Consider the following 15,167-nt stretch of genomic DNA (forward strand, 5'->3'; position numbering starts at 1 on the left):
AATCCGTCAAATGAATTTATTCAGTAATTCACAAAGCACCTACTATGTGCTAGATTTAAGATAGGGTGATAAAAACATAGCCTCTGCCCTTGAGAAGCCTACTTTCTGGGGAAATGTTGAATCATTAAAAAGCAGTTATGACTTTGGAGCTGGGCCAACTTGATTTGAATTCTGAATCCTACACATGTTAGTTCTGCTTCCTTAGGCAAATTAATTAGCCTTCCTGAGGCTCAGTTTTCTGAACGGCTCTTTTTCCTTCTTTGCGTCCAGATGTGACTTAATAAAAAGCCTTTCTCTAACCAAATAATGGTTCAAGGGCCCCTCTACTGCTGACTCTTTTTCGCCCCTGGTTTCTTTCCTCATGAAAGCTGGATCTCTGTCATAAGTTGTATGAGATCAGCCCTCCCCGCCACACTCTGAGCTGAATAAGGGCCACGTCTCTTTTTCACCAAGGTCCACCCAGCTCCTAACACAGCCCCTGGCACACAGAGGCCGCTAATAGATATAAGCCATTCCTATTCTTTCTACCCTGTCTCCAGGATTAAGTTTGAACCGCCCCATTCACTCTGTCTCTTCCTTGCTTGAGTCAGGCACCTCTCCCTCATCTGTCTGGTCTGCAGTTTTGTCTTCCATTGTCTGTGCCTCCAACCACAATGTCAGCATGGGGCACTGTTCCCAACCAGTTTGTACCATCGGAGATGAACAGACTCTGGTTCCTTGAAGATCATTAACACACATTAAATGCACAAATATAAGACCGCTTGAAGTGACTTTATCTTAGTGGCTTTTCAGGCCTTTAAAAAGGGTCTCTTTGGATGGAGGTGTGTCGCTCAAACAACCATCTTCACTGTGGAGTCCTAGTCACTCTGATTCTGTTCTGTAGGTCACAAAGATGCATTAAAATGATCTTCTCTTTTGTTCGTTCATCTTAGGTCACATGGTCCGAAAGCACATCCCTCCTTCTCTAGTAGCAGCTAGAGGCAAACCTGAAATTGTAAATACAAATCAAGAGCAGTGTCTAGCTATGCACACTGATTTTGAGGTCAAGAAAGATAGGTCTTTTGTGCACTACAATAAGAAAAAAGTAGAATGAATAGAACTTTTAATGAAGAAAGAAATATAGACTAAAATAGTAGACATTAAATAATATATAGCCAGAGTTGGTTTTCTTTGGGTTATTGAACTAGACTTCTTTTTAGTTATTTCAAAGACTGATGATATCATGTACTTTAATCCTGTGCTGATCTCCAGGCCAGAGTCTTTAGGCAAGAAAGTTTTACACTAGAAGACAATTCATTCATGACACTTTTAGAAGACAGACCTCCTAGCACCTTGCCTGAGGTCAATTTTGCTCTGAGAATCGAACTAAGCACTCTCCTGGGAAAGCTTCCAAGTGACATTTGATCTTTCTGTTCTAGTCTCCCTGCCAGTTGGGGCTCCCTCCAAAATGGACTGACCATTGAACAATTGTGCCGTGAGCCATCAATAGCCTAAGTTTGGGGTAGCCTCACTTTAATTCTTCAAAATATATTACAGATCACAAACGCTCATATTCTCAAGCTTGTAGAGTTCTAAATGTAAGCAATACAAGTGTAAAGGGTGAGATTAAGTGCTTACTTGGGACCATAATATCTCCTTCTCTGCCCTTCTCCCCTCCCTCCAACAGAGTTGAAGACAAATATGAGAAATTACAGGCTACTAGGTTTAAAAAGATAGGTTTGAAATAGAAGTGTTTGGAGAGGGTACAAAAACTAGAAGCCATTTGTTCTGTGGGAAGATTGGACAGAAACATTAATGGAAAAGAAGAACAAAGTAGTTTGGAGACCATGGCTGACATAGAGTAACAATGACATGTGCTGGCTGTTCTCCCCCTTTGGGTGATCCTGGAGCTGGTGGGAATTTCACTGGCTTGCTAAGGAGCAGAGCTACTGCTTTTCATAGTAGCATACATTTATTGTGGGCTTTTATATGGCTCATCTGACAGAAGAGAGCAAAGAATCTAGGTACTCCTTGTTCAGGACTCCCTCCATTTGGCAGATGCTTATCAGTTGTGGTCTTGCAGACACAAACTCAAGACAAAATTGTGAAAGAAAAGTAAAAGCTATAAAGGAAGAAAATTAACAATATTTAATAAGAACCCTGGAAGAGGAGAGAAAATGTTATAAAAAAATGATGACTGAGAACTTCCCAGAATTAGAGAAAGCAGTTCTTATGAGGAAATTTCTAGCTTTAAAAATATTGACCAGAACATAGAAAGATTGAATACAAATGAATCAACAATTTGACTCAAGGAAAATTACAACTTGAGCTTGGAAAACAACCACAAAAAGAATAAATTCAAAGAACCATGGAGAAAGGAAACAAAGACAATAACAGAAATGAAGAAAGCTAGAAAACAAAAAACAAGGCAGAGGATGATTGAAACCAGAAGTCAACTGTAGTGGACTTAGTAGACATGAGTTGCTCAGATTCCCCTTCAGTGAAGGAGGGCATTGTCAGGAGACAGCCCCCAGCTGTCAACCCTTGGGAGAGATCTTTAGTTGCAGAAGAATGCCCTTGCCCAATGCCATGGCCTTCCCTGGGCAGCCCACAACCAGTGAGGTTTGGCTAGGGTATAGGGCACAACCATTTGATCCAAGGTGGGCCAACCCTGACATTTTAGTTCCAGAATTTCCCCCAGAGGTTGGCCAAGGGTTGGATTCTAGCTCACACTGCAGTCTGATTTCTCCCTCTCCCTAGTCCTGCTTTCTTCCCTTCCCCTTTATTGGTGTTGATCCCAAAGGTGCTCCTCAACATCCTGTACTCTGCACTGTCTCAGATTCTGCTTCATAAAGAATCCTATCTGGACATTGTTCTTTGGAAAGATTAATAAGATGAATAAATGTCTAACAAGACTGTACAAGAAAATTCACATAAACAAAATATAGAATCTGAAAGAGAAATTAACTACTGACACAGCAGATAAAAAATACGATGACAACATTGAACACTTGGAAGACAAAGTTCTGGAAAAATATAAGATGAAACAAATAGCGTTAAAATAAGTAGAAAACTTGAATAAACCAATAATGATTAAAGAAATTGAAAAGATAATCATATACTTCCTTTCCTCATTACAAATCCTTACCTAGATGTTTTTACATCTGAATATCACAAACGTTTGAGTACTTAATAATTCCTTATTATACAACTTGTTCTAGAAAATAGAAAGGAGATAACATTTCGAAACTTTGAAACCAGTATAATCTATATTATAAAACCAGAGAAGTTGGTATGTGAAAAATATGATAAAGCTAATCGCTCATGTAATGCAACAATTCTAAATAAAATATGAGCTATTTGAATCCAAGAGTATTTGAATGCATTATAATAACATTAATTGGTCATAGCACATAACTAAAAGCTAAATTTAAAGACAGTTTTTTTTTTTTTGGTTAAGGAAGATTCGCCCTGATCTAACATCTGCTGCCAATCTTCCTCTATTTTATATGTGGGTCACTGCCACAGCATGGCTGCCAAGTGATATAGGTCTGTGCCCAGAAACCAAACCCAAGCCACTGAAGCAGAGCACACTGAACTTAACCACTAGGCCATGGGATTGGCCCCTAGAAACAATCTTTAAAATTAAGAAAATAAATTAATTTCAAAAGCATTTTTAATCCATAAGGCCATAATGGTACTTGAAAAGGAGAGAGGGAGAGGAAAGTTCTCCTTTACAGTAGAATGCCAGCTATGAAATGAATAAAGACTGATCAGATTTTGCAACCCTCAATGTAATAATTGATTCAGACATGGATCATTGGATGCTAAAGTTCATTGGTTGAAGAGTTTTTGAGAAGAGGCAAAATAGTCACATGGTGTTGAAGTATCACCCTACAGAGTAGGTACAAATTCCAAAGAGAAAACTGTGCCCAGATTGTTGAGAAATCTGGTGGTCATCACTTTAACAAAGTGATAACATTTTGCACATAAAGGTGAGACAATACCACTTGTGTACTTTCTCATGCAATGCAGAGTGAAGTTCTCAATCTCATGCATGAAGTAGTCTTTCCAAAAATGTTTTATCTGAATCTAATCAAACCTCTAGTCTTAATTTTGAGTTTACAGGAAAGATAGAGAATTAGTCAAAGAACACCATGAGAGAGCAAAAAATCCAGAATGTGGTATACTTTACAAGAAAGCTGAACTTTTCAAAAAGTCAATATCATAAAAAATCCAACAGATCTTTTTTGATTAAAAGGAACTAGACAGGGGCTGACCCCATGGCCGGAGTAGTTGAGTTTGCGCACTCTGCTACAGCTGCCCAGGGTTTCGCCAGTTCTAATCCTGGGCATGGACATGGCACAGCTCATTAAGCCATGCTGAGGTGGCTTCCCACATGCCACAACTAGAAGGACCCACAACTAAGAATATACAACTATGTACCTGGGGGCTTTGGGGAGAAAAAGGAAAATAAATAAATAAATAAAATCTTTAAAAGGAAGTAGACAGGTACTACAATCAAATACAATGCCCTAGACTCTGTTGAATCCTGGATTTTTAAAAGAAAAGTACAAAATGTATTTTGGGGACAATTAAGCAGATTTGAATATGAACTAGATATTAGGTGCTAATATGGAATGACTGTTTATTTCCTAGGTTTGATAATGATACCATGATTATGAAGAATGTCCTTATTCTTAGAAGGTGCATGCTTAAGTATTTAGGGGCAAAGAATGTGCCTGCTCACTCTATCTTTTAGAGTAACCAATAAAAAACAAATGGAAAAAGAGGTTTAATAAATGTGGCAAAAATGTTAGCAAATGGTGAGTCATTCCTATTCTTTAATTTTTTTGGTGCAACATTTTTCAAATATAAAATATAATAATAAAATGCATCATAAAAGATAAGCTAGCAGTATAAAAAGAAGTACAATTGTTTTTCTACATTTGAAATTGATCCGCATTTTTTTACCACACTAACAAATGAAGGGGGAGAAGTAATTTCTCTGAGTAATGTTTTGTAGTTTTCAGTGTACAAGTCTGTACCTTCTTAGTTAAATTTGTTCTTAAGTATTTTCTGCTATTTTTGATGCTATTATAAATGGAATCATTTTAATTTCCTTTTTTAGATCATCATTGCTAGTGTATAGAAATACAACGGATTTTGTTGTGTTGATGTTTGTATTCTGTAAATTTGCTGTCTTTGTTCACTAGTTCTAAATATTTTGAGGGATAAGTTAGAGTTTTCCACATGTGACATCATGTGATCTGTGCACAAAAATAGTTTTACTTTTGCTTTTCCAATTTAGATGAACTTTATTTCTTTTCCTTGCTTAATTGCTCTGGCTACAACTTCGAGTTCCATGATGAATAAAAGTGGTGAAAATGGGCATCCTTGTCTTGTTCCTGACTTTAGGGGAAAAACTTTCAATTTCTCACCCTTGAGTATGATGTTAGCTGTGGGCTTTTCATATATGACCATTATCACGTCGAGGAAGTTTCCTGCTATTCCTTGCTTATTGAATGTTTTTATCATGAAAGGGAGTTAGATCTGTTAAATGCTTTGTCTGCATTGATTGAGAGGGGGTTTTAGTTCACTCTATTAATAGGTATATTACATTGATTTTCATATGCTGAACCACCCTTGTACTGTCTAGACTAGAGGTTTGATTAGATTCAGATAAAACATTTTTGGAAAGACTACTTCATGCATGAGATTGAGAACTTCACTCTGCAGTGCATGAGAAAGTACACAATTGGTATTGTCTCACCTTTATATGCTTGCCAAGTGGTGCCATGTCTGCATCTAGGATCTGAACTGGCGAACCCCGGGCCCCCAAAACGGAACATGGTCACTTAACCACTGCACCACTAGGCTGGCCTAATTTTTTTGTTTTGAAAGATTGGCACCTGAGCTAACAACTGTTGCCAATCTTCCTTTTTTTCCTGCTTTTTTTCTTCCCAAACCCCTGCAGTATATAGTTGTATATTTTTTTAGTTGTGGGTCCTTCTAGTTGTGGCATGTAGGATGCCGCCTCAACATGGTCTGATGAGTGATGCCATGCCCATGCCCAGGATCCGAACCATTGAAACCCTGGGCAACCAAAGCAGAGCGTGTGAACTTAACCACTTGGCCAAGGAGCCGGCCCCTAAGTTCTCTATCTTCTTACTGATCTTGTCTTCTATCCATTATTGAACATTGGGTGTTATAGTATTTAACTATTGTAGAACTATTTGTTCCCTCAATTCTGTTTGCTTCATGTTTGAAGGCTCTTTTGCTGTCTTCTTGATGAACTGACTCTTCTGTTAGTATGTAACTCTTCATTGTCTCTTGGAAGAGTTTTGGATATATACTTTTTACTTTCTACATGTCTTAATTTTTTTAATGTAATGTGCATGTGTTTATTATAAAATGGGGGGTGGGAAACAAGGCAAAAGGAGGAATCTCTATTGTCATTCAGATTGTAGGACCTTCCACAAGACAACTGGCTTAAACTTCTCAAAAGTTATTGTCATGGAGAAAATGGGGAATTGATCTTGGAAAAGTTTTAATAACCAAACATAATGTGTAAATATCAACTGGATTTTGTTTAGAAAAATTTTGGACAATTGTGAAAATTTGAAAAATGTCTGGTTATTAGGTATCATGGATATTTCTTGAGTGCGAAATGGTATCATGCTCATGTAAAGATTATCATTTTCTTAGGAAACACATGCAGCCATTTTTGGTGAAACACAAACTAAGTTGTAAGTTCTCTACAACTTACTTTTAAGTAATTTAGTGAAAAATATATTTGTTACAATATATATCAAACAGAAAACATTAACACACTGAATTTAAGTGGAAAGCATACAGGTTTCACTGTACTGTTTTCAGCTCTTCTTTGTGCTTTAATATTTTCATAATAAAAAGTTTGGAGAAAGGAGATATATATGACTTCTCTTCAGAAAATAAAAAGCAAGAAGGGACTGGGGTAATATTTAAAGTGTTGAAAGAAAAAAACACACCTAGAATTCTGTGTCCAGGAAAATTATCCTTCAAAGTGAAGGAGAAATACTTTTTCAGAGAAATAAAAACTGAGGGAATTGGTCACCAACAGATCTGCCTTACAAGAAATGTTAGAAGGAATTCCTCAGAAAGAAGAAATATGATATGGGTCAGAAACTCAGCTCTATACAAAGGAAGAGATTTAGAGAAGGAATAAATGAAGATAAAATACAACCTTTTATTTTTCTTAATTGACCTGACAGATGACAGAAATAAATAAATGAGTACAGCTTATAGATAACTGAAATGAAAGACAGCAATGTTATAAACAATAAGGAGGAGGAATTGGGAATACTATTTTACAAGATTCTTGCCATACTCATGAACTGATATGGTGCTGTTTGAAAGAAAACTCGGATTACTTGCAGATATACATTGCAAACTCAAGGGGAAGCACTAAATAAAGTAATTAATGTATAATTGATACAATAAGAGAAAAAGGGAATCACATAAAACCCAATTAAAACCAGTGGGAGAGAAAGAGGGAAAGACAAAAAAAGGAAATAAAAAACAAGAGCAACAAAAATAGTAACAGGGCTGGCCTGGTGGCACAGCAGTTAAGTTCGTGTGTTCCACTTCTGCGGCCCAGGGTTCGCCGGTTCGGATCCCGGGTGTGGACATGGCACTGCTTGTCAAGCCATGCTGTGGTAGGCATCCCACATATAAAGTAGAGAAAGATGGGCATGGATATTAGCTCAGGGGCAGTCTTCCTCAGCAAAAAGAGGAGGATTGATGGCAGATGTTAGCTGAGGGCTAATCTTCCTCAAAAAAACCTAAACAATAACAAATAAATAGATTTTTTTTATTAAGATTTTTTATTTTTTTCCTTCCCAAAGCCCCACAGCACACAATTGCATATTCTTGGTTGAGTCCTTCTAGTTGTGGCATGTGGGATGCCACCTCAGCATGGCCTGATGAGCGGTGCGATGTCCCCGCCCAGGATCTGAACTGGTGAAACCCTGGGCCTCAGCAGTGGAGCACTAGAACTTAACCACTCAGCCATGGGGCCAGCCCCTAAATATAGATCTTAATCCATCTATCATAATAACCACTTCCAACATCAATGATCTAAATATACCAATTAATCAAGAATGAGAAGACAAGTCATAGACTGGGAAAAATATTCTCAAGACATCTGATAAAGGCCTGTTATCCAAGATCTAAGAACTCTTAAGACTGCACAATAAGAAAATGGACCTGATAAAAAAATGGGTGAAAGATCTGAACAGATACCTCACCAAAGATATACAGATGGCAAAGAAGGATATGAAAAGATGCTCCACATTTTATGTCATTAGGGAATTGCAAATTAAATCGATATTGCACACCTATTAGAATGGCCAAACTCCAAAGCACTGACACCAAATGCTGGCAAAGATGTGGAGCAACACGAATTCTCATTCATTGTTGGTGGGGATAGAAAATGGCAGCCACTTTGGAAGACAGTTTGTCAGTTTCTCATAAAACTAAACCTACTCTTAGCACAAGATCCAAAAATCATGCTCCTTGGTATTTACCCAAAGGAGCTGAAACAGTATGTCCACAGAAAAACTTGCACATGAATGTTCACAGCAATTTTATTCATAATTGCCAAAATTTGGAAGCAACCAAGGTGACCTTCAAAAGGTGAATGGAAAAACAAATCATGGTATATCCAGACACTGGAATATTATTCTGTGCTAAAAAGAAATAAAAAGCTATCAACCCATGAGAAAGTATGGGGGAATCTTAACTGCATAGTGCTGTGAAAGAAGTCAATCTGAAAAGGCTACTGTTTGCTTCCAATTATGACATTCTGAAATGGGCAAAACTATGGAGACAGTAAAATGATCAGTGGTCAGGGATTAGGGGGGAGTGTTGAATGGCTGGAGCACAGGAGATAGGGCAGTAAAACTATTTCATATGACACTGTAATGACATATATTATACATCAAAATGCATAGAATGTACAACACAAAGAGTGAACCCTAATGTAAACCACGGGCTTTGGGTGATAATGATGAGTCAATGCGGGTTCAACAAATGTGCCTCTCTGGTGCAGGATGTTGATAGCAGGGCAAACGGTGAGGCAGGGGCAGGAGAGGAGAACTTGGAAACTGTACTTTCTACTCAATTTTTCTGAAAGCCTAAGACCGAAAAAACTTTAAAATCTATTAATTAAAACAAAACCAGTGCTGGCCCCGTGGCTGAGTGGTTAAGTTCGTGTGCTCTGCTTTGGCGGCCCAGGGTTTCGCTGGTTTGGATCCTGGGCACAGACATGGCACCGCTCATCAGGCCATACTGAAGTGGTGTCCACATAGCAGAACCAGAGGCATTCAAAACTAGAATATACAACTATGTACTGGGGGGCTTTGGGGAGAAGAAGGGTAAAAAACAAAACCAAACCAAATTGTATTCTACATAGCTAAATACTTGAAGCAGCAGTAGCATCACTTTTTGGCAAACCTCAAGTACAGAATCCCAATATTCCTATCTGTACTCAAAGCATCAGGCAACACTGGATAGCTAGGACACAATACAGCCATCACTGAGATGCAAGTCAGTTTAACTGTGGGCTCTCCACCACTTATTCTGTATTAAGACATGGCCCATTCAAAAGGAATGATGTTGCATTCACACCAGATTGCTTCTTTTTCTTCATTGTATTGAATCTTCTCATCATCTTTTTATTCCTATAAAGCAAGTCAGAAAAGAATTTTGAAAAATTGTTGGAATAAGACTATTTGTTCCATAACAACTCCTTGAAAACGACCAATAAAATAAGGAATCCACTTCTGGAGTTCCCGAGTAGTTTGCCCCATCACCTAAGGAGGGTGGGTAGAAAGATTTTATGTAGTAAACAAAGGAACAAGATGGTCCACTCATTCTCAGGGCTCATATTCTGTACGCTAGTCAGTTCCACTTCCTTTATCTTTATACTTTCCCATGGCTTCCCAGAGCTTCTCACATCCTCTCCCACACATGCTCATGGTTTTCCCATTAAAAAATAAAAAGAAATGGAGAAGGAAGCAGGATGCAAGCAAGCTCCCTTGATATTATTGTCTCAACTAACTGCTCTCTCTTCCTTCTTGGCTTAGGTGGTAGAGATTATCAATATGTCCTGTTCCCAGTGTATCACATGTTACACTCCAACTTACCATTGATGCTCTCAACCTACTGTCAAAAAAGCCACCAATGTCATCCTAAATTAGCATTCCTAATACTAGTGCATTAATCATAATCTTACATGGCCATCTCACTGTCAACCATTTCCTTCTAAAACTCTCTGCCCTCAGTTTCCTTTCCTCACTTATCTCCCAGGCTCTAACTGTACACTTTTTATATCTCCATTGCCCACAAGCCATTTGAATTCCTATATACTTCTATGTACAACTTGCATGCTAATGACTCCCAAAGATGTTTACCTCTAACTCATACTCTCAGAACTCTAGACTAATGTCAAACATGGCCCACACACCGCACATTCTTCACCACTGATCTGGACTTCTTCCTTCCCTCCATCTGATAAGATAGCATCCTCTTCCCTTTATGACTACATCTCTTAAATTTATCCCATTCTTCCTAAATTCTTCACCAAGGTCCTAAGTTTTATCTTTCCAGATTACAGTAGTATCTTACTTATCTTCCAATCTAGTCTCTGTTGAAAAATCAGTCCGCTTTCTTAAAAAAAAAAACCTCAGTTTTCTTCCACACCTCTCTCACATTACCTCCACCCGATTCCATCATCAAAAGCTGAATTTTGTACTCATGAATGGACCTTAAGAGTTCTATGATTTATATAAAATCCACAGCAGTGTTTATGTTTATGCCCATTGTATATTTTCTTAGAAGAGGGTATGAGGTTATCATTATATCTCAAAGGAGTCTATGTCCCCAAAGTGAAGGAGCAATAATGACCCACAGGACAATATATGAGACCTTTAATACAGATATAAAACCTTCAGTGGTCTGCCTCTCCCCTTCCCAGACTTATTTCTCAATACATGCTCCAGTCATATTGACTTATTTGCAGTTTCTAAGTGAGTTACATTCTTTCATTTCTATGTGTTTGTATGGGCTATTTCTACTACCAAAATGCTGAAATTGTATTTTCTAACTGGTAGGCTCTTCTGCAGTACATCTGAAGCTTCCCTAAGCTGCTCCAATGTAAGCACTATCCATACATTTTCATAGCATCTCACTCATTTTCATTCCAGTATGCTACACGGATTTTGTCTTACTAAGTTTTGTATCCCTAGCTCAGTGTCCGATGTGGTAAGAACTCTAATTTTTTTTTTTTATAATTGGTCTCTACAGTTGAGGCAGTTAAGGTCTTAATTTGTCAGATACTTTGTTAAGGTTGCTAAGAAGCAGCCACATTTGCCTGAGTTCTAGTCCACTACTCAGTTCTTTTTGCCTGATCTATATGACAAATTAAGAAAACGGTATGTTTGTCCTCTGCCTTCTCCTACTAAATTATTCAGAAACCCATTTAGACGTCTACTTTTCTGTGTGCCATGCTTACAAAGATACTTAAGGGTTACCTCTGAGCACATTCAGGGCATAGCATATTGTCTTCCAGGTCTGGGGATGGGAACGTGCAGGCTGGCAGCAGGAAGAGAGAGCTCATCCTCCTGGGAGTGTCAGGCACCCAGGTCTGACCCGCACGGAAGTGCAGGCGAACCCAACCCTCCGTGCCTGCCCAGAGAGGTCTGCCATGGACCACACACCACCTGACACCTGGGGAGGGAAAGAGAAGGAGATAGAAACAGTTAAGACCAAGTAACAGTGCCCAATCCAACCTCTCAGCAAGTCGCTCTTGATTTTGCTCTTATATTCTGTTGATGAATCAAGTGAAAGAGAAGCATGAAAAATCCAGGCTAAAAGACACTGTAGTCTAACTTCACAAATTATATAGTACAAGAGACAATAACTATTAACTTTTTGGAATGCTTGCTTTGTACCCAGGATTTTGCTAAGTGGTTTACATGTATTAATGTATCTATTCTTTTTTTGTAAGGAAGATTGTTCCTGAACTAACATCTGTACCAATCTTCTTCTATCTTGTATGTGGGACGCCACCACACCATGGCTTGATGAGCAGCGTGTAGGTTCGTGCCCAGAATCTGAACCCGTGAACCCTGGGCTGCCAAAGCAGAGTGCACAAACTTAACCTCTATGCCACCAGGTTGACCCCAATACATTTATTCTTAAGAACATTAACATTTACCTTCTATTTATTTTTCTTATTTACAGACAAGGTAACTGAAGCTTATGGTGTTAAATAGCATAATTTTCCCATAAATTTCCCAGGTATTCTGACTCACAGCCCATTCACCAAACCATGACATTATACAGCCTCAACTACCGAAAACAGGCAAAAGGGTCATTGTTTAAAAGTATAGGGAACAATCTAATTGGCAAGACGGGATATTGCAAGAAAAGAAGGTAAGTTTTACAACATCAAGCGTCTGAAATTAAAACAAGGGAGTGGTCACTCTGGGTTTAAATATCTATAAATACAGAGTATTTGTAGGGATCTCTCTCTCTAGTCTGACTGTAAAATGAGAGTAGAGATTATGTGTGTTTAGCACAACATACCCCGAGCTGGGCACACTCCTGGACGACAGTAGGTTCTTAACAACTGCTGAATGAAGAAGAACTGAAAGGACGAGTAAGTATGGGATGCCACTAGCTCATGTGGCACATCAATGAAAATTAGAAAGTGGAGTGTCTTTGGGGAGGTAGTCCTCCTGACACAGCTTTGTGGCTGGACGGTGCTTTTGCAAATTAGCAAAAGGTGCCGGTTCCCCCTCAGTGAAGGGAGTGCAGACTGGGGAGAAGGCAGTAGGCCACCTTCAGCTCCCAGTCTTCCTTTGGCCTGGGTTCCTTGTGTAGTGAACAACGTGCCTCACCATCCAAGTCAGTTCTGAATAAAAGAGGATCCAGAACACTTCTGAGAATGGGGTGGAGAGGAAAAAAATTCAAGCCAAAAAAAAGGGAGAGTGACTTTGTGCTGTTCTGAGATAGGGTCTGCTGGAGACAAAACCAAAAATACCGAGAGAGAGGGGCAGGAGTTGGAGAAAGGTGGGGCTAAGTTATTCTCACAATTTTTTAAGAGGACAAGGGCCCCAAACATTTTATTTTTGCCTACTTTTGATGTGCCAAGTTGTATTTCATAAGTCTCACGAACATTCTATGCAGTAGGAGAGTTGTAACCTTCGTGTTACACATCAGGTTAACAGGGCTTAAGCTATGTAACTTGCCAAGGCCATGCATCTAAGTGGTAAGACAAGGATTTGAACCAAAACTGTTCAGTTCTAACCCCCACACTCTTATTCACTGTTATGAGGCCTTGAGGAAGGGAGAGCAGGGAAGACCTCAGGCTGTGGCTGACCCCATTATCAGATTATGCTTTCTTCCCACCTTAGAATTCGGCTTAGTGATGAGAAAAGGTCACCCCTCAATCACCTGGTCTGGAGATCCACCCAGGCAAAACTTAGCTATCTGCCAATCAAATAATAAGCCCTTTATGAACCTAACATCCAGTCACAGACACTTTCATTAACTTTCCCTTTTACTACCTCTCAGTGTTGGAGTAATACAAGTTAACTTTCTTTCTCTGGAACGGTACTCACTCTTGAAGTTGATCTTACCAGAGGCTTGTGGCAGAAAGGTCTCCACAGAAGTAGGAATGGGACATGAATTCATAGCCTTAGGTTGAACGGCTCTGGCAGCAATTCTTGCCCACGCTGCCAACATGGCTTCCTGCGCTGAAGTGATTACTTCAACTATATTAGTCCCTTCCTCTCTCTCAGGCTTCTTACAACGTTTCGGAACCCTTGCTCTCTTGGTCACCATCTTGCACTTCCCCGAACATGACTGAAGTTTGGCCTCCTGTGGTGTTTCAGGAACATTCTGCAAATGGGATTCATTATGAGTATTCTGCGAAGTGCTACTGCCATAGGACTTTGTGTCCATTTTGCCGTTCTTTATACATTGGCCCACGTGTGTCAGCATAGAAAGAGTTTAGGAACGTCAGTTCCCTCAGAGCAGTGTTCTCAACTGGGAGAAGTTTTTGTTTGTTAAAACCGTGTGTGGGTGGAGTAGGGGTTGCTATGACACCCAGTGGGTAGAGGCTAGGAATGTTTAGGCTGCTACGTGTCCTAAATGCACAGGACAGCCTCCCAAACAAAAAGAAATTATTTGGTCCAAAATGTCAATAGTCTTGGTTGAGAAATCTTGCCTTAGAGATACCACATATATACAGAGGTGGCTGGAGGAACAATTCGCACCGCCATCACGGTCCTCACTCACCTGTTTTTGTTCAGAGTAAGCATGCTCCTGGAGCCTCAGATAAACCTCTATTTTCTAAGGAAATTAAGAGGACAAATAAAAATTAAAAGCCGACAAAGCTTCCCATACTTGCTCCGGGCAGCGAGATTCCCACCAGCGTACTCACGTCGCCATCAGTACTCAAATGAAATTGTTGGCACCAGTTCCTCAAAGTGTCCCGCCGCACTTTATTAATCGGAGGCAAAATGGCCGGCAAGGGAAGGATGGGTGCTTCACATCTGGGTTTGGGGCGAGTTTTGAATTGTTCATTCGTTTGAGGAAGATGAACTGAGAAAAGAGAACCATAGGAGTAATAATTTAATATTTCTAAGATTCTTCATAATTTTACGAAGTTCTCACTTATTTCTCGCAACCCAGTTTGCATATATACATATCAAATATTTTTCTTCATATTACAAGTAAGGTAATAGATTCAGGAATTAAAGGATTAGCCTAAGATCACACCACCATCAAAATGGCAGACCCAAGACTCAAACCTACATTTTAAAATTCTAAATTCCATGGTTTTTACACTATATACAGCAACCTGTTGGGGTATTTTTTGCAGCCATCAGCAACTACTTGGATAGACTATTATACTGCATTGCTCCTCCAAGTCTGGGTTTTAGACCAGAAAATATCAGCTCTCTCTACAGAAACAAAAAAGCCGGCCCCAACCGACAATGGTCCTCATTCTGCCAGCCTGCCTCCTTATTCTCTGCAGTACCCTGTCTCATCTCATTCTGCCTACCTCTAACCTGTCACTATCTACTTCATCCTAAAGTCCTTGTTATTGGCCCAGAAAATGAAATCGTTCTGAGAAA

The 15,167-nt window shown here is 39.3% G+C and overlaps 1 protein-coding gene across 1 annotated transcript in view; it reads right to left on the reverse strand.

Annotated features, from left to right (window-relative positions):
• Positions 1-9,595: 9,595 nt before the first annotated feature.
• Positions 9,596-15,167, reverse strand: part of DPPA2 (developmental pluripotency associated 2) — an 8,922-nt gene continuing 3,350 nt past the window's right edge. The window contains exons 3-7 of the mRNA XM_046657887.1: positions 14,471-14,631; positions 14,326-14,379; positions 13,665-13,926; positions 11,553-11,748; positions 9,596-9,701 (exon numbers count right to left, since the gene is read on the reverse strand). Of these exons, the coding sequence (XP_046513843.1) occupies positions 9,596-9,701; positions 11,553-11,748; positions 13,665-13,926; positions 14,326-14,379; positions 14,471-14,631 (779 nt within the window). The remainder of the gene's footprint in view (positions 9,702-11,552; positions 11,749-13,664; positions 13,927-14,325; positions 14,380-14,470; positions 14,632-15,167) is intronic.

The sequence above is a fragment of the Equus quagga genome, chromosome 4 (genome assembly GCF_021613505.1).
Source record: "Equus quagga isolate Etosha38 chromosome 4, UCLA_HA_Equagga_1.0, whole genome shotgun sequence".
Classification (NCBI taxonomy): Eukaryota; Metazoa; Chordata; class Mammalia; order Perissodactyla; family Equidae; genus Equus; species Equus quagga.